This window comes from Aulostomus chinensis, chromosome 5, assembly GCF_037954235.1.
Source record: "Aulostomus chinensis isolate RoL2024-O1b breed Wild chromosome 5, RoL_Achi_v1.0, whole genome shotgun sequence".
NCBI classification, from domain to species: domain Eukaryota; kingdom Metazoa; phylum Chordata; class Actinopteri; order Syngnathiformes; family Aulostomidae; genus Aulostomus; species Aulostomus chinensis.
Window position 1 is genome coordinate 24,148,150 of NC_141324.1, and position 20,375 is coordinate 24,168,524.

The 20,375-nt window shown below is 42.9% G+C and overlaps 2 protein-coding genes and 1 long non-coding RNA gene across 10 annotated transcripts; 2 read left to right on the top strand and 1 right to left on the bottom strand.

The window, feature by feature from the left end:
* The first annotated feature begins 37 nt into the window (after positions 1 to 37).
* Positions 38 to 4,828, top strand: LOC147261832 (E3 ubiquitin/ISG15 ligase TRIM25-like). Its single transcript, XM_086204052.1, has 7 exons — positions 38 to 919; positions 1,981 to 2,067; positions 2,147 to 2,380; positions 3,440 to 3,599; positions 3,679 to 3,729; positions 3,795 to 3,854; positions 4,044 to 4,828. Exons 1-7 carry the CDS (start codon positions 335 to 337, stop codon positions 4,580 to 4,582), a joined length of 1,716 nt encoding a protein of 571 aa, XP_086060178.1. The 5' UTR covers positions 38 to 334; the 3' UTR covers positions 4,583 to 4,828.
* On the bottom strand, positions 4,643 to 13,758 carry eef1da (eukaryotic translation elongation factor 1 delta a (guanine nucleotide exchange protein)). Of its 8 annotated transcripts, XM_086204061.1 has the most exons (10): positions 13,641 to 13,701; positions 13,266 to 13,287; positions 10,452 to 11,057; positions 9,578 to 9,698; positions 6,692 to 6,748; positions 6,114 to 6,192; positions 5,942 to 6,027; positions 5,606 to 5,812; positions 5,286 to 5,480; positions 4,643 to 4,731 (listed from the first exon to the last, which is right to left on the bottom strand). In XM_086204061.1, exons 3-10 carry the CDS (start codon positions 11,051 to 11,053, stop codon positions 4,693 to 4,695), a joined length of 1,386 nt encoding a protein of 461 aa, XP_086060187.1. In that variant the 5' UTR covers positions 11,054 to 11,057; positions 13,266 to 13,287; positions 13,641 to 13,701; the 3' UTR covers positions 4,643 to 4,692. The 8 variants fall into 8 exon arrangements, with proteins under 8 accessions (XP_086060187.1, XP_086060186.1, XP_086060185.1 ...); XM_086204060.1 differs by lacking the exon at positions 13,266 to 13,287 and having other exon boundaries at positions 13,641 to 13,737; XM_086204059.1 differs by lacking the exons at positions 13,266 to 13,287; positions 13,641 to 13,701 and adding an exon at positions 11,851 to 11,879.
* Positions 13,759 to 14,710: 952 nt separating this feature from the next.
* Positions 14,711 to 20,363, top strand: LOC147261834 (uncharacterized). Its single transcript, XR_015115875.1, has 3 exons — positions 14,711 to 14,826; positions 15,162 to 15,630; positions 18,390 to 20,363. It is a non-coding gene; the product is annotated as an uncharacterized LOC147261834 (long non-coding RNA).
* The last annotated feature ends 12 nt before the right edge of the window (positions 20,364 to 20,375 follow it).

Here is a 20,375-nt window from a genome sequence, read left to right on the forward strand (position 1 = left end):
GTATAAAAACTACCGCCCGTGGGGCTGGTAGTGACTCATTAAAGCTGCAGCTGCTGATGACGTGTTGATATAAAGCTCGACCAGCTGCAGGTGCTCAGGGAAGATGAGCGTTGACGTCACGTAACCTCTAAATGTAGTGGTTGTCTGAAGTGTGTCTTTACTGGCAGCTTGTCCCACTTCGGAGGACAGGTCTGAGTCAGCCTGGTTCCTGCCGCTCTGGCTGTGATTGGTGGCTTCAGAGCGCAGCAGGTGAAACCTGAGAAGCTGTTATCTACACACCTGTTAGCCACGCCCACCTTTGTCCCTGGTACTTTCTCCTCCATGATAGCAGGAAATGGCAGCAGCGACTATATCTATCGACCAAGACCAGTTTTGTTGTTCGGTGTGTCTGGAGGTCCTGAGAGACCCCGTGACCATCCCGTGTGGACACAGCTACTGCCTGGACTGTATAGAGGACTACTGGAACAGGGCCAAGCAGAAAAACCAGTACAGCTGCCCCCAGTGCAGGCAGGTGTTCAACCCGAGACCTCTACTGAGTAGAAACACAGTTCTGGGTGAGGTGGTGGAGAAGTTTCAGCGGACCGGGTTTCAGTCTCCAGCTCAACCCCCTGTCACACCTGAGGATGTGGGATGCAGCGTTTGCTCGGGGAGGAGAAGCAGGGCCCTTAAATCCTGCCTCTGGTGCTCCGAGTCTTACTGCGCGGCTCATTTGAGAGTCCACGAAGAACGCTTCCACGGCAAGGCTCATCAGTTGATCCCGGCTTCAGAGGAGCTGGCGGAGAAAACGTGTCCCCAGCACAGGAAGCTACTGAGGCTGTACTGCCGCACGGACCAGCAGGGTGTGTGTTCTCAGTGTGTGACACACAGACACAAGAGCCACGACATAGTGTCTGCTGGGGACGAGAGAGCAGCGCAACAGGTGAGTGGGAAGATTTCAGTCCAGAATCTAACGTATTTATGTCTGCAAATCCCATTGGAGCATTCTGAAGCGACGGGAAGAGCGTTCTAATGGCTCATTCCAGCTATTGTTCCACTCAGTTCACCAGTCACGTTGCTACAACGGTCTCAAGTGTGAGAAAACAACCCTGATCATGTGACAGTGATGTCATCAGACGAAAGCGCGTCTGTATTAACTTTTTACCTGTACGCAGAGTCGGCACTTACTAATATCTGGTTCGTTTGGGTTAAATTGCACACGACAACAACAAAACCTGCTCAGTTTCAGGTGTTTTTAAACAATAAAATACCAAATCCGGCAGATAGAGGAAATCAGCTGTAGCCAGCTTGACAATATTGACATGAACTTGACAAACGTACATGTGGAACGATAAGGGATGAACCACTGTAGCAGCCATGAATCGGTTCATCGCCTCCACAGACTGCAGTGGTTCATGTCAGGATGGACTTACGATTCTTTTTTCATGTAACATGCGATCACACGCGATACATTCATGATGGTTTTGTCACTGTATTACAAATGGAATAGAGATCAATAAAGGCAACATTGGTATTGGAAAAAAGTAATTAGCATTAGCACCGATTAATCATGAAAGAAGTAAGAACCAGCACCAACTTAACAACCGCTGCATCTCTACAACATGGTACATCACATTTTAAAGCAAAGCCTGTATTTCTGATAGATTTGTGGACCTTGATCCTGAACTGTTGTATCCTGGGGAATGTGAAGCCAATGTTTTGGCAGCAGATTTCGCCGTTCCCCTTTATAACATTACTAAGTGGAGAAATGAACTCAGATGGAACTGATCCTTTGAGCGTCTGAGATCAGGGGTGTCTTGTTTTTTTTTTTCTTCTTGTCTTCTGGTCCTGAGGCCTCGTCTAGAGGTCGATAAGACCAGAGGCCTTCATTTGCACTGCAATCCTTTTGATTGCAAAACTCTCCATCTTGAAAGGAAAGTGGTGAAACTCCAGCAGCCCGAGGGGCAGCGCTCTGTCATACTTGTCTTTTTTCTGTTCTCTCAGAAAAAACTCCAGGATACGTCTTTGAAGTCAGTGCAGAAACTCAAGGACACGGAAAAGGAACTGCGATATGTTGTCAGGTACATCAAGGTGGGCAAGAGTTTCAAATATGTTGATTCACAAATTATAAAGTGTGCACGATTTTGACTAAAGAGCTGATCTGCGGCAGCACTCCACAGAGGCAGTGGTGGAGGAGAGTGAGAGGATTTACTCCAAACTGATCCGATCCATAGAGAGGCAAAGCCGCGAGGTGGAGGAGGCGCTGCGAGTCCAGGAGAGGGCGGCTGTCAGTCAGGCTGAGCAGCTTCTGGAGAGGATTCAGAGGGAGGTCGCTGAGCTCAGGAGGAGCAACGCTGAGCTGGAGAAGCTCTCTCACACTGAAGACCACATCCTCTTCCTTCAGGTGTGGAATAAAAGCCAAAATCACATCATGTCCGCATCACCAAAGGAAAAAACAACACCACCTAGAGCAGGGGTGTGAAAGTGCTCCAGTAAAGGGCCGTGTGGCTGCAGGTTTTCATTCCAACCAAGCAAAAGCAACACCTGATCCAACGAATGAGTAGTGTGGACGCAGATTAGTTGATTTAGGCAGAATCAGGTGTTGCTTTTGCTCGAATGGAATGAAAACCTGCAGCCACACGGCCCTTTACTGGAGCACTTTCACACCCCGGACCTAGAGGTTTTATAGACCCAGGAGGCATCTCACTTCAACACCTCCTTACTTCTCTTAACCAGCATAAATAACTCAACGGCTACAAAAGCTGCCACCTGTTAAAATACCTTTTAGGTCTGATTTTTAAAGCTCTTATTGATCCCTGTTGAGCTGTTTACTATATTACACGCCGCCAGTCTGACCTGAGATCTGAGTAAAAGTCTAAATTGTCCAAGAAAACTGGGTATTCACAACCCAGAAGCAGCTCAGCCTATTTGCTAAACATTTTACAGTAAAGTTTCTATTCAGTTCTCCTCATTTAAAACCTTATTGGCATGTGGCACCTTTCATTTAGCGTGTCAGTAGAACTGTTGTTCCAACTCCTGCAGGTGTTGCAGAAAGATGAGTGATGCTGCTAGAGTTTAAACCTGTAAATTCGGGTCACCTTTGCTTCTGTTTGTCAAACAGAACTATTATTATCAGGGATGCAGTGATTTATTGGCTTGGATTTGGTCTGTCGTTAAAAAAACAACTCCCTTTTTTAAAAAGCCATTTTTAATGATTAGGCAAGAAAAAACATGGGTTTTTGGCATCAGCATAAACCCAGGATTTCACTCTGTGCAAACCTAATTATGAAAAAACAAATCCAAACATTGTAATCCTGTCAGTTTCACAGGGCTCATATTTGAATCAAGGTTATTACAAATTGTTGAACATTGCTTCGTCAATGGAGAATTCAAGGTTCAAGGCTCAGTGATTCCTTCATGTTTGTTGCTTTTGCATTCATAGTTTTCTTGCTTTTCATTGCAGAAGTGCAAATCCCTTCATTTCCCAGCAGGGACGGTGGAGCTGCCCAGCACTGACACGCTTCCATACATCATGTACAAAACCATGAGGGGAGCTCTGGCTGCTCTGAAGGACAGCATGAATGAAACACTGGAGAGAGAATTCATTCGAGTCGCAGACAAGGGTGCGTCCTCGATGGCTGATTCCCACCATGACATCAGAAAAACGAAACTGACGCTACTTTATCCTCTCCACATTTGTAGTGAATTCACTGAAGGAAACCTCCAATAAAAGTTCCTCTGAGAAGACTAAAGGTATGTGAATTAGTCTCATTTCAGTTAAGCGTACCGATCATTCAACTCGTCTTCCTGTCCACCAGCTAGAGACGCCGACGTGTCGTTCCACTTGGAACCAAAGACGAGAGAGGACTTCCTCTACTGTGAGTGCAACAGTTTAGTCTTCTCAAACCTGCAGGCACAGCTTTTAAAAACAGCACTGGTGCAAAACAAAGTCTGGGCACAGAGCAGTTGTTCACTATTAACGTTTGTACCAAGTCCATCAAGTCAGGAGAAATTTTACTCTCTGAAGGTACTGAATCAGTCGACGGCTGTTTTCTGCTCCTGTCTAGATTATCATGACGTCACGCTGGACCCCAACACAGCCAACCCTTATCTTATCTTCTCCGATGGTCAGCGAGGTGTGACCACGCGTTCAGAACCAAAGGTGTATCCTGACCACCCGGATCGCTTCACTAGCTGGGCCCAGGTACTGTGTCGAGCAGGAATGGCTGGTCGCTGCTACTGGGAGGTAGAGTGGGCCGGTGCTGGTGGGGTCTCCATCGGTGTCTGCTATAGAAGCATGAGCAGGAATGGAGGTGGGAGCGACAGCAAACTGGGACACAACTCGAAATCCTGGAGTCTGGACTGCTCCCACGCAGTCTGCTCGTTTCAACATAACAAGCAGAGCGTGAGCATAACGGGCCCCTGCGCCAGCAGGATAGGAGTCTATCTGGACTTTAGGGGAGGGGCTCTGTCCTTCTACAATGTTTCAGATACCATCACTTTACTCCACAAAGCCAAAGCTACTTTTACTCAGCCTGTGTACCCAGGATTCTGGGTGGGGTTGGGCTCCACTTTGAAGTTGTGCTCTCTTGCAGTGGGACGCTGAAATTACTCCATCAAAAGAGCCATTCAGGTAAATGACCAAGATGAATAATGAGACCCAAAGTTTGTGCTGAAAGCTTTGAATTTTATTAACCCTGGAAGCCAGGATCAGAACTAGATCTTATTGAAGGCAGCAACATCGACACTCTGGACCTGCAAACAAAAAAACAGATTAAAAAGGTACAATTTGTTTTTTTTTTAATTTAAACAAATGTTTTTGTAAAATCCACAATAAAGCAATTAACTTAAAATTGCAATTTAGTTGAGTTTTTAACAGTGAACCTGGAATTGGGCAACCACATACAATCACAGAGTAAACCAAGGTATTCTACCTTGTTCAATACTTTATTTCAGGAAACAAACTCCTTGAGGTTTAAATGGCAGACATTTCTACAGGTGATGGGCTCAAGTGCATGTTTGTATTGAGAGGTGAAAAGAGGCGACGCGAAGGTCTGGATGAGTTAGCATTAGCAGACGGCTAAGCTAGTTAGGTATCTGTTCCATCATGTCTAGAGCCAGAGACAGCAGCTACTTCAAGATTACTGGGGAAGTGACCAACAGTAAACAAGTCTTTTTTGAAGGACTGATATTCGTGTGAAGCTCCAGTTTGCCTGCAGTGTGTCAGACTCTGCAGAGATCGTGTATGCACTGTGGAACTTCTGAGGCCCATCAGCTCATGTGGCTACACAGGTCAGCGTGATACTTACATAGTCCTCAAACTTGGTGATCTCCTCCTCCAGAATGTCCGTCCCGACTTTGTCGTCCTCAACCACACAGTTGATCTGCAACTTCTTGATGCCGTAGCCCACTGGCACCAGTTTGGATGCTCCCCACAGGAGCCCGTCCATCTGCACTGAGCGCACACACTTCTCCAGCTCCGCCATGTCAGTCTCATCATCCCACTGAGAGGACAGGGGTGGATTAGACAAAACCACTGATGTTTGCTATCAGATTATTTACCACACTGGCCTGCAAGTCAATGTTGAGCTGCATGGTGCAACACGCTGCTGGGTAAATGAATACTTACAGGCTTGACATCCAACAGGATGGAGGACTTGGCGATCAGGGCAGGCTTCTTGGCCTTCTTGGCTGCATATGCATCCACGCGCTCCTGCTTGAGGCGTGCCGCCTCCTCATCATCTTCATCACTGCCAAACAAGTCGATGTCATCGTCGTCATCATTGCCATTTGCTACCTTTACCTGTTTGACAGGGGCAGCCTGGACTGGAGCGGCCTGGTCACGATAATGGGAGTAGAGACAAAACGGCAGCTGAGAAGGTCTGTGCCATTTTTCACAGCTACAGACAACAAATACAACATGCAGAAAATTCTTGATAGTGAATTCAGACTAACAGTGGCCTACCTTACAAGGGACGGTCGCAGGGGTCTTTTCCAGCATGGCCACTCTGGACTCTAGTTTCTGCAGAGCTGTTCTCATCTCCTGCACCACTAATTAGCAAGGATGTAACATTTGAGTCACGATCTTAAAAGATGATCAATACCTGAGAAATGTGGAAGAAGTCAAATGTGCACACCTTTGTGCAAAGCCTGGTTCTCCACTTCCAGGCTCTTCATGCGTGACACCAGCTCCTGGTCTGCAGCATGTGAAGATGACTATGGAAAAAACAAACAAAACATTAGCTTGTGTCTTCCAGGTCAACATCCTCGCCACAGCAGAGACAAAGCATGCAGCAAAAAACTTCAGGTTTTGTTTTGTTTTTTTTAAGCCATGCAAATCCAAAATATCCCACAATTATTTTGATTCACAGGCTGGCAGAAATCAGCCGATTCCAACAAGAATTTCATGGGTGATTACCATCAGCATGCGTGTCATTTTCATAAACCTGCAAAAAAAAGTTCTTATTTTACAAGATAAGGCTAGGCAATTGATTAAATGGTCAGTTATAATTTCAACAGTGACGTATGATATTTTATGTGAAATTAACATTTATTGGGATTATATAACCACAATTATACATTGTAAATCAATTAGGGGCAGCGTTTGCTGCCAGACGGAGAGACGGACGTGCAGGGTGAGACATCTTGATTTGACAGCAGCAGCACACTGGACTGTCTCATACCTGAGCAGCCCACATGCTTCACCAGGACTTACGTTTCTGTGCTGGCGTTTCTGCGGGCGCCCTTTGGCCTGCTGCAGGGCAGTTTTCACCTGCACGTTAATGTGCGGGGATGAAGGTGAGGGGAGGATGGAGGAAGAGGAAAGAGAGAAGTGGACGTAGGAAGAGTCAGATGCTACACATGCTACAATATGAACACCTTCGGAGTTGGCAGCACTACGTTAGCTGCTGCTTTGACAACTGAGAAATGAAGCAAGGGAGTCAACATGCATCAGCCTGTATTTCCATGAAATGACAGCGGCTGGTGAATGGGGTTTGAAGGACAGAACCGTCAACAGTCAGCTCTTCTACACCGTTCCAGCCCGTACACGTGAGGATGGTACATCTAATGGCAGCTGTTGAGGCTGACCTTTATTGTGGGCAATTATGTAGCTCTTGTGGGTTGGATGAAGTCAAGAAGTGTTTTTTTTTTTTAAGAAATGCTGCTGTAGGAATTCAATCTAAATTTTCATCCAGTAATTTCTGTTTCTTGTAATGTAACTGCCAATGTAGGATTTGTGATCTTAAGTCAGACAATTTCTCCATGAAAAAGTAATATTAGGAAATATGTTGCAGTGGTGCTAATGGATTTATCCTGTTAGATATGTGAAGGCTGACAGTACTCATACCAAACATGCTGGTTTTATTCAGGCAGACACAAGCAGGTCACTGACAAAGAAAGCAAGCAAGCAAAAGGTAGAAGAATGAAGATCTTAGATAATTAACTGAATTGTTACATTTTCATATGTTCCTCTTTTATGGCCGGCACATGAACATTATTGAGAGCCGTCCTGCCACTTCAGAGGGGGTTGGCCGGTGACGGGTTTATTGTACAGCACTCACTCCATTTAGGGACTGCTGGATATTCTGTCGGGAGTTTGCAATGTCCTGCAGGATGGCATTAGCTTCTGTCTCCTGCAGGCATGTGTGGTTAAAGCAGTGATGAAGTAGGGGAAAAGCAGCATGCCACACAGACCAGAGCATGATGACCCTAACGCCCGGCCATCAGTCACAATCGTGTAAATCATTCTAAAAGGAATGATTACAAAATTCAGGGGACAAGCTGGCAAGCATTCAGAGGCAAATAAATGAGCTCTGGGTTGAACTGGTTAAGGCTGCATCTGAAGGTTGATTACCACTCACATGAGGGCCCACAGACCCTCAATGACCTGCTGACTTGCTCTTGCAGCACAGCTGTCTGTTAACTCCCTTCTGCGGGAAAAAAAGTCCTGTAATTCAAACTTCCTTCAACCTTAAAACCTTGTTGTTTTTCTGTAATCTTGTCCAGTGACTGTGCAGCAATCATGTTTCAGGCCTGTGTGACACTGCGAGGGTGAGGCCTTCCACAGCCTGAGAAGCAGAGACAGCTGCTAAAGCACCTGACCCCTCTCACTAGGATGAGCCACTTCTAAACTGAGTGGCTTAACTCACATGTACACTGCTGCTGGGCACTGTGACCGATGATGATGTAACCATCGCTAAACAAATAGGCCAGTGCCTGACGGGGCAGCATGCAGGGCCTTCAACACACCAACAAGGATGGGCAATACAACAACAAGCCGTATCAAAACGGACACTTCCATGATGGCAATGAGCAACTGTGTCAATCCACATGACCATGAAAGTACATCAAAATGTACATTTTAGGTGGATTAAACCTGAATCCATTCCTTCCTTTGCTCTCAAGCACCGCAGTGGATCCCGCAATCAGGGCGTGTGCTAAAAGCAAACAACTGGTTTAAACGGTGTGTTGGCTGCACCGCCGACCTGTGACAGCAGAAAGCTTGTAAAGTGACAAAATGATTGGTCACGTTCTGAATGAGCGCAGAGGATTGCCATGGTTTTGCAGTCTCTTATAAAGTGGTTACATTGAGCCCTTTTCATCATCTATATTAAGTAGGTCATTAACAAACAGTGAACCACAGATAAAAATGAACCTTTTTTTTGCGATACAGTTTTTTGGCTATATTGCCCAGCCTAAAATAAAAGGTTCCTTATAAAAAGCACTCTGATCAGTGGGGAAGCAGGACTCCTCTACATATAAACAGGACCTTGAGTGGTGGCAGTGGTTGAACTCGTGGCCTCACAGGAGTCGACTGTGTGCCAGTGATCGTGCTGTTGGTGTTAAAGTATACCGCTGAGTCATGAGTGCTGGACTGTGTGTATTTTAGAAAATGTTCAATGGGCCACTTTACAAAGATGGAATCCCCCAAAGAACACAACTGGAGCACACGATGCACTTCTGTCCTTTTATATAAAAAAAGGTGCAAACTCTCTCTGCTGAGTTCTGTGGACATTCGGTGCAGTTTCCATTGATGTTTTAATTGGCAGCAGCACTGTTCAGAGTCTCTTTCTACTTCTACAGCCTCTTTTTCCCATTTGTTCTCTGGCAAGTCTGTGCAGTGCATTTGCTTCCATTGCTCTCATCTTTTTAACGTTAAGGTTTCCCTTCTTGTCCTTATGAAAGTTGAGTTTGTTTTCATCCGATAGTTTCTGTAAAGGTGTTTCAAATTTGCTGTATTATTTATACGGGTCAGTGAGCCTTCAGTTAAATGTTCCATCAAGACATTAGTCAATTTTGTGACGGTGCTGCCTATTTCTTTCCCAAAATGTATTCAGAAACATACTTGATTGTTCCGTTTAGCTGTGAAATGATTCATTATCACGGCCGCCATCTCTAGTCTGCTGCCCGGTGTGAGTGCCGCCTGTCACTTCACGCAGATTCTGTTGAATTTGAAACTCCACGACTTGAATAATGATACATCAACTTTCAAGCATCACCCTGTGACATTTACATTTATGTAAAATTCTAAGCAGCATATAAAAAGTTAAGCTATTAAAAAGAATGAAAATGTTTTGTAATCTAAGTTGATGTTTGTTACCTGATGGTGCTTGGAGGGGCCGTTCACTCCCTCATAGAAGTGCCTCTCAGCCTCGTCGTAGCGATGTTTATCATACCAGATGTTCTCCGAGGCGAGGCACTGCAGTCCGCTCATGTTGGTACTGGGAACGTAAAATGATACATTCAGAAATTGGACAAAGGAAAAAAAAAAAACAAAACTGATCAGTAGTTTGATTAGCAATTAAACAGCAATGACCCCGTGATTAATCTTTACAGGCGGCGCAATCAGTGACAGGGAGTAAACACAGATCATTAGACGCTCGTCCAGGATGCTGCTGGTGACAGGTTACAACATGCAGAGCTACAGATGGAGTTGTGGGCGGAATAGGGAGAGACGAGCATAAAACAGGACTGTGTACACATACAGAATTACTGAAAAGTGCTTTATGCTTTCTGCAAAATCCCAAGGTACAGTTGACAGCATACTGCATGTACGCTTCACTTCCCTGGCTGGATTTGTGAATGGATTACTGCGGCACTTTGGCATAAACACATTCCTCAGGCAGTGAAACAGACTTGCCTGGTCTGCAAACTCTGGATTACAGGACAAAAGGTTGCTCTCTGCCCACCAAAAGCCTGGCGTTAGTCGTGGCACAGTTACACTTTATTATATATTTTTTATGACACAAATAGACAGACAACCAACCATATGGTGCACCTTTTAATTTCAGGGACATCACATCTCCCTCTTTATTTTTTCTAATTAAAAATTGAAAATCAAATACAATCACAAGTAAGCCCAACTGAACACCACCAGACAAAAATGCAGACAGACAAACAAAATTATCACGGTGAATCAAAAATAAAAAACACCAATTATGTCTCTCCCATTCCTTGTGTGAAAGGTGTCATACTTGTCCCATCTGGGCCAGGTTTCCGTCTCAGAGCGGCCCCTCCTCCTCTGGACAGGCTCCTTGCTGCCTTTGCGCCCCTTCTCAGACTCAGAGGAGGTGCGATTGCGGCCTCTATTGTACCAACGTTGTGGGGTACCAGAGGACTTCACCGTGGTAACGGCAGGGTACGGCTGATGCCCCTGATCCGGATTGTGGCTCCGCCTGGAGTGGAAGGTCAAGGAGCCTTTCGCATTCGGACTCCTCGGAGAGGACGCGAGCGGCCGGTTACCATTGGAGGCATGCCGGCGTTGGAAGTTGCTCTCGGCCTCATAGGAGTTGCGGCTGTACCACATCTGCTCTGACTGGATGCCTCTGAGGATGGGGCTTTGGCCAGGGGAGCCCCTCTCCTCCATGGATGTGCTTAACCACTGTTCTTCAGTCCTAGGGCTCTGGTTCTCCGACTGGGACAAGCGTGTATGGCGCGGAACCCTCCTGAACTGGATGTTGTCTCCACTGATGATGCCTCCATCCTGAGAGCGGGCACCACCCTGTCTGAGGGTCCTGACTGGAACAGCGGCCTGAGGGGCACCTCCTTGCTGCGCGTTGGGCCAAAACGAATCCATCTCTCTATCAAAAGGGGTATTTTCTCACTTGTGCAGCAAGTTTATGGGAAGAGAAGCAGCAACAGGTGGAAGCTAGAGGCATTAGTGTCAAACAGCATCACACTGAAACTCGCTTGTTAGAGGAATCAAAGCAGCTGTGGAGCTTAAACAAGAACATGTGATGCCAATGTGGTCTTGAAGGCCAAGAGATAATGAACTGATCAAAACGTTTAGTAAGAAAGCATGAATGACATGTTTCCCGTTAAATGAATGAACTTATAAGAACAGGAAAACTAACATTAAAATGACCCTCTCCCCCCACACACACACACACACCTCTTTTGTACTAATTGAACAATCAATCTCACATTGGTCTTTCAAACTGCAAAGCCAAAACAACAAACGCAAAATGAACTCAAACAACAGATTGTAGTCAACATTGTTAGACCCAGTCCCTCGCACACCAAGATTTCAAAGGTAATATTTACCGTTTGCAAAAACAATGATCAGTACAGCTGGTAGCAATGTAAAAGTACTATTTGTAAATGTGCGCATTTTAAAGTATAAAACCATCCTTCATTTCCTTGCTTAACACATTGCAAAAAAAATAAAATAAAAAAATTCCGATGTCATAAACAGCATTAATTTCAAACCTAAACTAGTAGGAGAATTAATTCTAACACAACACTCTGTATGACAATATAGAATAACCCCTTCCAGATTACACAGACTAGTCCCTCCAACACATCCCGGTTGTGTCAAATTAACAAGTAAACACTGTACAGTATTTAGGCAGGAAACGTGATAATATGGCTCACCTTTGTTTAGGCATGCTGGACGATTATATATGCTCCCTATTGTAGAACAGGAGATTTAAATAATTCAAGTTTGTTTGTCTTTTGCCGTACAAATCAAATCACGAGTGAGTCACAGTGAAAAGCAGCATGGCTATTAGACAAGCAGGTGCACGTCACAGCGCCGGTCACTTCTGCATGCGTGGAATTTGAACACTGACTCAAACTAGCAAACACGAGCAACGTACAGACCTCTGTTAGTTGGGGCTGCACCATTTTGAAAAAGTAACTGCTTTTTTTCTAAACCACAATTGTGGTATGATAGGGAATATGTATGTGATTATTTTAGCACATTATTTGAGAACATTAAAGTTTATGGTATGATTTTTGTAGTAATCTACATCAGCTTTCTTAGCATGTGACTTGTAGGCAGGACATTTCTGCGGCACAAAAAAATATTTGATTTTAATTTTTTCTTTTTTAAACACAATTAGCACCTTCCTGTTATCTGACAATTGCAGAAGCCTTCTTACAACTTGGATTAACTATGCAGCCCTACTGTTAGTTTGAAGAAAATTAAAAAAAAAAAAAAAAAGTTGTCAGTTATTAAGTCAAACTAATGCAGCGGTCATTTCTGCAGGGTGTTGATTAAACTTCTAGTCAGTTTAAGCTGCTGCTGTTTTGTGGTGCGTTTTATTAAACTAATGTCCTCGCAAAAGCTGTGAATTAGTCACACAGAAAGTAGGATTTGGGTCTCTTTTCTCACTCTAACACACACCAAAAAGACCCAACACACAACCACCATCTTTTCTCTCAATATCTGACAAAATATTTCCAACATTGCCAATTTGCCCAATTTTAGTTCATCTTTATGAGATTAGTGAGGAGCACTGGTCCAAATTCAAGAATATTTTAGATCAGAGTTGCAGCCCGTTATTTTTAGATTTCCTTGTGTGCACCGATTCTATTTAAAATTTCGTGTCAATATTTTACATTTTATTTCCTTTATCCTGCATATTTACTTACGATATACGCTGCTCTGACGCTCTATTTGTTGGTTTGCTTATGTCTCTAAGGGTAGTGACTCTAGGTTCATCATTAAAAGTACATTATAAATCATGGGTTTAATTGATCTAATCCATTATGGCCCAATTCCATTCTTCATGTGTCACAGCCATGCATTGGGACGGCATGTACCACAGCCCCGGCTAAATGGAACAGGGCCATAATTATTGTTATCAATTACACCGGAGTCTGCTCTGCAATGACGTGTCACAATGGCTGCTGTGAAAAGGGCCTTTACGACCTACATTTCATGCTGGGTTTGATGCAGGTGCACCCAATTAAATGGCAATTTAATTCAAATTAAATAATACAGCCATAAACCTCAGCATGTGTTAGAGCATCAGCTGGAGAGCAGCCTCCTGCACAACACTCACCTGTGGTAACTGGAATGGGAAACTAATACCCAAGGGAAGAATACAAATATATATCCATGTGTTAAATATTGCAGTACTACACATCTTAAATGCAGAAACAGATCATTTCAACAAAAAAAGGGAGATAATGTGCAACTCAATATCAATCGCAAATGGAAGTGGCATATTTAAAAGAAACATTAACTCGTCACCAAATGTACGGATCCGTTGCTTGACGCTGAGATTTTAAGTTAGCGAAGTTTTTGACAGCTGCAAACTTGAGTGACCACGTGGCGCTTAAAAGACCGTCTAAATTCAACCAAGTTGACCATTTTTTAAAACAGTTAACCTGACATTACAATGAAAGTCATAAAGGAAGAACTTTTCTTCACTTACCCTTTGTTTTATTCGACGTTTAGTGGCTCGGTAACCGTCCCTTCGCGTGCTGTCTCTGCTATAATCCGACGGCAAGAGGGCGGGTGTTGAGCGGGCCGCCTGTATTATTCAGTCACGGCGGGGGGAGGGACGTTAGACTTCTCTTCATTAAATCTATTATTTCCTCGTATGTTCGGTATTTCTGGGTGCACGAAAACACCAATTATCTATCTAAAGTCAAATATAACAAGCGACGTCCATATTTGCCTGTGTTTTATGATACATTTACGTATTGGTGCGATCCAGTTTAACAAAAGACTTCATTACCCACAATGCAATAAGACGTTGGTCAATGAGGGATGTTCATGGTGAATTCATGCTTGACTTGGCAGTGGTTCCAATCCTGAATAAACATAAATTTGATTTGACGGATTTACTTTGAACAAATGTATTCTTCATTTATTTACCTTATTTATTTATTTATTTATTTATTTATTTACTAGCTAAATGGGGTTTTAACTGCTTCCAGAGGTTTAGGTTAATTTTAGCAATCTATTTAGAGCAAGCATGTGTCTTCGCTCGTCCTGCAGAGGGCAGACTAGTTGAACTAATTCGTGTCACACACAAGGCTACTCACTTTGAAAGTTTTCTTTAAAAGTATATATTTATGCAATACGATGAAGTGTTTTTTAAAAGTTTAAATTTCTTGATTTTCTCATATTTAATGAATTATACACCTACATGTTTTAAGTACAAATAAACAAATCTACCTGTGCCTTACAGCACAACGCACATGTACTGTCCTAGCAAATGGATCCCAACATTATATATCAAATAAATGATAATGAAATATTGTAAAACAACACAACGTGACAAAAACGTAATGCGTAAACGTAATAAACGAAATTCAAAGCTGATCATTACCAAACAAATCTACTATCTATGCACACAGGACAAAGTCTGATCATCAAACTTTATCCAAATTTCAGGACAAACATCAGCAGAAAGGGCAAAATACACTGTTGAAATTGTTGTTTGGTACCTACACTTAGTCGTAGTCTTCATGAAATACCTGCAGCATAAAGCAGCAGGATTCACATGAGCAGGCGGTGGTGTCACTGCAGCAGTAACTTCATTAACGGCTGAATTAAAACATTCTTGATGCAGATCGTATGGCGGATGACTTCCATTTCATCACATCAGCCAGGTGAGCTGTCATGTACTTTTTAATTAATATTTTGGACAGCTGCATGAGACAGACTGGATCCTGATAGAGTTACTTCGTTCTGTGTCCCCTGTGTGTGTGTGTGTTTTTTTTAAAAGTGAATATCAATCCCAGACCAGAGAGTTAGAGATTTGCCGAGTTTTCACTTCAGTGTCTGCCATTTACAAATCTGCATCTTGAACATTAACTATTTTCAAAAAATGTTTGATATATCATGATGTAGATAATGTGACAGAAGGAAATTAATTTGATTTTCACCTCATTTGTAATGAGCGGCAGTTTTAAGTCCTCATCTCCTTTCTCCTTTCTATTTGAAGTGGCTGTGTACCATAGTATCTGGGAACTTTTACTTCTGTTACCTTCGAAAGTGAGTTTCTGTTTTTTTTTTTATTGTAAATAGTTTGACTAGTCTGCCCTCTGCAGGACAAGTAAAGAATTATTTAATTTGGCAAATATTTGTGAGTGATTTACTAAAATTAATCCTGTTTATATTTTCAACACATAATTAATCCATAAACAAAAGTGTATTTTTGAAACAAAATACATGATTATTATTATTATTGTAACTGATTTGTGTGTGTGTGTGTGTGTGTGTGTGTGTGTGTGTGTGTGTGTGTGTGAGTGTGCGTGCGTGCTGCGTGCCTGATTCTTTGCCACATGCTAGTCAATATTGACAGTACTGCAGTTATACAGCCCACTGTTGTGAGGAAAAAAACAGCGTCACCTTCCTTCCAGTCTGGTTGATACGGTTATCAACGCTGGAACATGCCGACACGTCTTCTACGAGTAAGAGGGTCACATTTACGACAGCACCTGTCCCACAGGTTCTAGTTCACCGAAGAGAAGAACAGCCGTCAATTTCAAAAAGTGTCACTGATCAAAGAAAGAGGTCAGACAGATTTAACAGTACAAGAACTTCAATCTTTTGCGAGGAACGGAGATTAATGAGTAACTTCTGACATCAGCCTGCTTCTGAAAGCCGTTAGAGGTTCTCTGTCGCAAGGAAGAACCCGTTCTTATTTTGTGACCTTTGTAAAGTCTCTGTCGAACCTGGGGGATTTTGCATAGCCTTTAAATCACACCAAAATCTTACCAAAAAAAAAAAATCAAGCACTCTCGTACAGGCAAAGTAGCAAATGAAAATGCTATTCCGTCTCCTCTGCTTAAGTCCTCTTTTCTTTATGTTCGGATGACAACTCAGACAACTCATCCATAAGTCTTTGATTTGATCTGTGCCTTTATTCCTTTTTGCATTATGTATGTTGCATATCTGAGTGATGCAGCAGCATATGTCTGCTGGATAATGTTCAGGACTATATTTTGCATCAGGGGTTTTAATGTCAGTATCATTAAATGTATTTGGGGAACTCCGAGATCAAAGCTCTCTCCGCAGAATATCACTGCACGTCATGAGTTTGTGTTGCAGTGAATGTTCTTAAATCCTGTGAAATAAATTGAGCTCTTATTGTGCATCATATCAATCACAAGAGGTAATTTCAACATTGGAAATTCTCACTGCTTTCATTTGCCGTGTCACTGCTTGCATCTGGCCGCCACACAGCATGTTTGATTGGTCAGGAAAGCAAGTTCCCTTTTCATCTCTATAGACCGAGAACCAAATTTTACACCCTAGTGACATCAAAATTTAATAGTTAGCTCGACAGCTTCAAGGTTGTAGGAATAGAGAGTAGACATTCACAAGTATTCCCTGACCTTCCTTTGCCTCAGAAATAATTCATGTGGATTTGGGTGGCAATCCTCTTTATGCAGGGTACTTCAACATGCCACGTAGCACTGATAGGAGGGGAAGTGATAAGAAAGAGAGGAAAACAACTTCTTATGAGCTGCACAGAACCGAGAAGACCACGAACAAGAAGCCAAACATTAGGTTCTAACTTTAGCGATTACAAATACAAGCAGCACAAAAAAGGAAACTCACCAAAACACCTACTTTTTGGGTCATAGTTGGGCTTACGTTAATCAAATCGCATGGAGTTATTTTGAAGAAAAGTGGTTTGGAGAACCCGCTGTTTCACATGGACCAGTGTTTATTTGATTTATCCCACCACACGAGCCACCTACACACACTTTCTCACAACGATAAATGGATGTCGTCTGATTTACGCCAACAGCTGCTGGTTGACATCTCACCCTTAAACATAGATATATGTTTTAGGATGTAAAACTGCCTCATTTATGCTCTTAGAGACAACTGATACAAGCCTTGAAATGCACTGATAACATCCCCACTCACAGCTGTTTCTTTGGAAATATAGAAACTTGGACTCACCAGCTTTGAATCTCGTTTTCCTCACTATTAGTCACAGGGATTCCTGTGTTGCAAACCGGGGAATTATTCTACACTTTACTGTCAGTTTTCTTTTTCTTAGCTTCATGAAGTAAAAAAATATTTATTTTTGCTCTTTCCCAGGGCGTGAAATTGCTGTATGCATGGTTCTGAGAAACAAAGCCCAAGAGCCATAAATGCATTTGTTCTTTGTAAAGGAATTACTTTTTTCAGCATCAACATTAAACATTTGCTTTCCACACCTGTGCCTCCTACAACTGTAATATTTACAACCCACATTCACATCCTGGGCTGTTTACAATGCATTGGTATCTTATGAAAACACCAGGCTGAATGGGATATGTCGGCTCTCGTCCACCATCTGAAAGGCTCACACATTTGAAACCAGTGGTCATACAGGTAGTGTGAAGCTTTGTTTAAATGCAAACAACGATATGATTTAAAAAGTAAGTCATTATCAGGCATGCTCCAGTGGCTTCGCTCAAGCCTTTTGTTGGTCCATGTTTGACAATGGCTTGAGCTGAATTAGGTTGTCTTATGGAAAGCCCACGCTGCAACGATGACTGCGAACGGATAACAAACTGCCTTTGATTACGTTTAAGCCGCTGGGACACACGTGTTTTTTCCTCAGTGACACAGATTCGCACCTTCAGAACCTTTCCAGTAAATGGTAGATGTCTCGCCTCTTCTGTTCAGAGGGGCTTTAGTTGAACAGCTGTTTGCTCCCTTGTTCTTCCTCTTTGTTGCTTGCTTGTAGCAAGGTGCTTGTGCGTCTGAGTACTGCTTCACATTTGCACAGAGACGCAATTTCACATCTGGAAACTGATTCCACCCCATTCCTCCTCATTTCAACACTGTTTTCCTTGGGTAAATTAGAATGAATCAATCTTCTCATAACCTGTACAAAAATGTCCATTCTCACTGGCAAACACAAATCATGAGAGATGTTTGGATAACATTCCATTCCTTGAATGGTAACAAGGCAACTGGAAATGATTGCAGATTTAAAATTATTAACTTGTTTTGTTCCAATTATGTCCTTTGCCAAGGAGGCCATTTTTTGTGGTGTCGATGTGTTTGTCCATGTAAAAGCAGAATTTATGCCCCCCCCCCCCCAAAAAAAACAGGGCAGATTTTAACCAAACTTGGTTGAACTTTGGGTACACATAAGTCATAGTGCCATCTGCTGACAACAGAACTGACTTAACTTTGCTTTAATGTTCTTCTTGTTCTTCAGTGGTCAACACTGTCGCCTCACATCAAGAAGGTTCTGGGTTCGAGTCCCAGCTCGCCACAGGATCTTTCTGTGTGGAGTCTCCATGTTCTCCCTGTTCCTGTGTGGGTTCTCTCTGGTACTCCGGCTTCTTCCCACAGTCCAGAGACATCAAGAGGGGACGAGGCTGATTGATGCTCTAAATTGACCGTAGGTGTGGCTGTGAGTGTGAATGGTTGTCTGTCTCTCTATGTTGGCCCTGTGATGGACTGGTGACCTGTCCAGGGTGAACCCCGCCTCTCGCCCGTAGCCACTGGGATAGGCTCCAGCCCCCCGCGACCCTTAACAGGAATAAGCAGAAGAAAATGGATGGATGGATGGATGATGTTCTTTACGTGAGCTGACCAGCTCCACCTCATACTTAGTAAAAAAAAAAAAAAAAAAGGAAAAACTTCAGAACTCTGGGATGCGTTACTTGGAGGACTTTGAGTTTTAGCTAAATGGTGTTACTGTAGCACGGCGTTCAATTTTGATATTTTGCGGTAGAAAAGTGAACTGTTTTTCCAACGGTTGGTTCTCTCTCAGGTTTGAAGAGAGTCCCAGCTGAAGACCTCTACAGGGTGAATTTAATACATAGTCATAGTGTCACAAAGTGGTTGCAGGAAGTAACCCTGATGTAACAGAAACCATTTGATCAAACTTACAATGTACTCTCAGTGTTTGATGTAAAGCAAGATAATATGCTAACTGTGTGCTCTCTAGTGCCACCTGGTGCAGGATTAGTTAAAACCTTCATCTCAATATTTTCAGCTCTCACCTCCCTGTCTCTGCAGCTGACTTGCACTTGACTACCTCACAAAAGTGGAAATAACTGACTTCTCTTTTGAAAAAGGAGCAACAGATCCAAACAACCATCTATTTTTACTCACCCTAAAGTTAAAACACTTGCTTCCTATGTTGCACATTTCATTATCTTTTTCTTTTTTCCATTCTACAGCACTTTGTCGTCCTACTGGCCCTGCTCATGTTATAGTCCCATGCTGTGATTGTCCATGTTAGCCATCTTATGTTAGATTTTACCCAAATATGTTGAGCAACATACAATATTTAAAGAAACTTATCATGTCAGTGGCTATTAACCACGATAAACAGAGACCTCAGGGACACCTAGTCAGTCTGGAGCCTAGTGATGATGTCTGTGACCCTTCGTTGCCAGGAAGTGGTGCAGACTTATTTTATTCTTAATAAATATCTTAAAAACACACAAGTTAAACATTTGGTCACTGAATCGGAATCACACAGTTCCAGTTTGGTTGGATTTCGCGTTGCAGCTTCAGCTGATGTTCGTAGCCGTTTCAACCAGTTAGGGGATGAATATGAACCATTAAACCTTAAATCAAGCCCAGGTCGCCACTGGATAATACTGAGCCAGTAAATGTGTAGTGCAAACACCATGTAAGATAGCATAAGACAACTCTAAAAATCCGAGAGAGCCCGAAAATGTCTGTTAATTAATGCTAGTGAGTTAGTTGTCCTATTATCTTGAGATAAGTTAATTATTTTAGATTTATCTCCTTATCACAGACGAAAGCATTTAAGTTACACGTGTGTCCATTCCCCACTTCCTTACTATAGAGTTGAGAAGTGTTGAGTTGTCCCTTTATAAATATGTCGTATTTAAAAGTTATTAACTGAATTCAGACTCCTAATGGCTTGGTTTGTTGCTGTTGTTGTTGTTGTTGTTGTTGTTTTGCTTCATTAATCAAAGATTAGATGTGTCTCAAGTCATGCATCCATTTGTGGTATTTTGTTTGGCCAGCAGTCTGACACACGTCTGCACATTCACACATACTGCAGAGTTGAAACTATCAATTCACAAAACAAGACAAACCTGACGCAACGAACTCAGTCGGACCTGATCATGACGTTTGTGTTGTATAATCTGCGGTGGAACAGTAGAACCTGTTCAGTATTTGTCACGGCTCTACACACAGAGGATCTGCTCCGGAA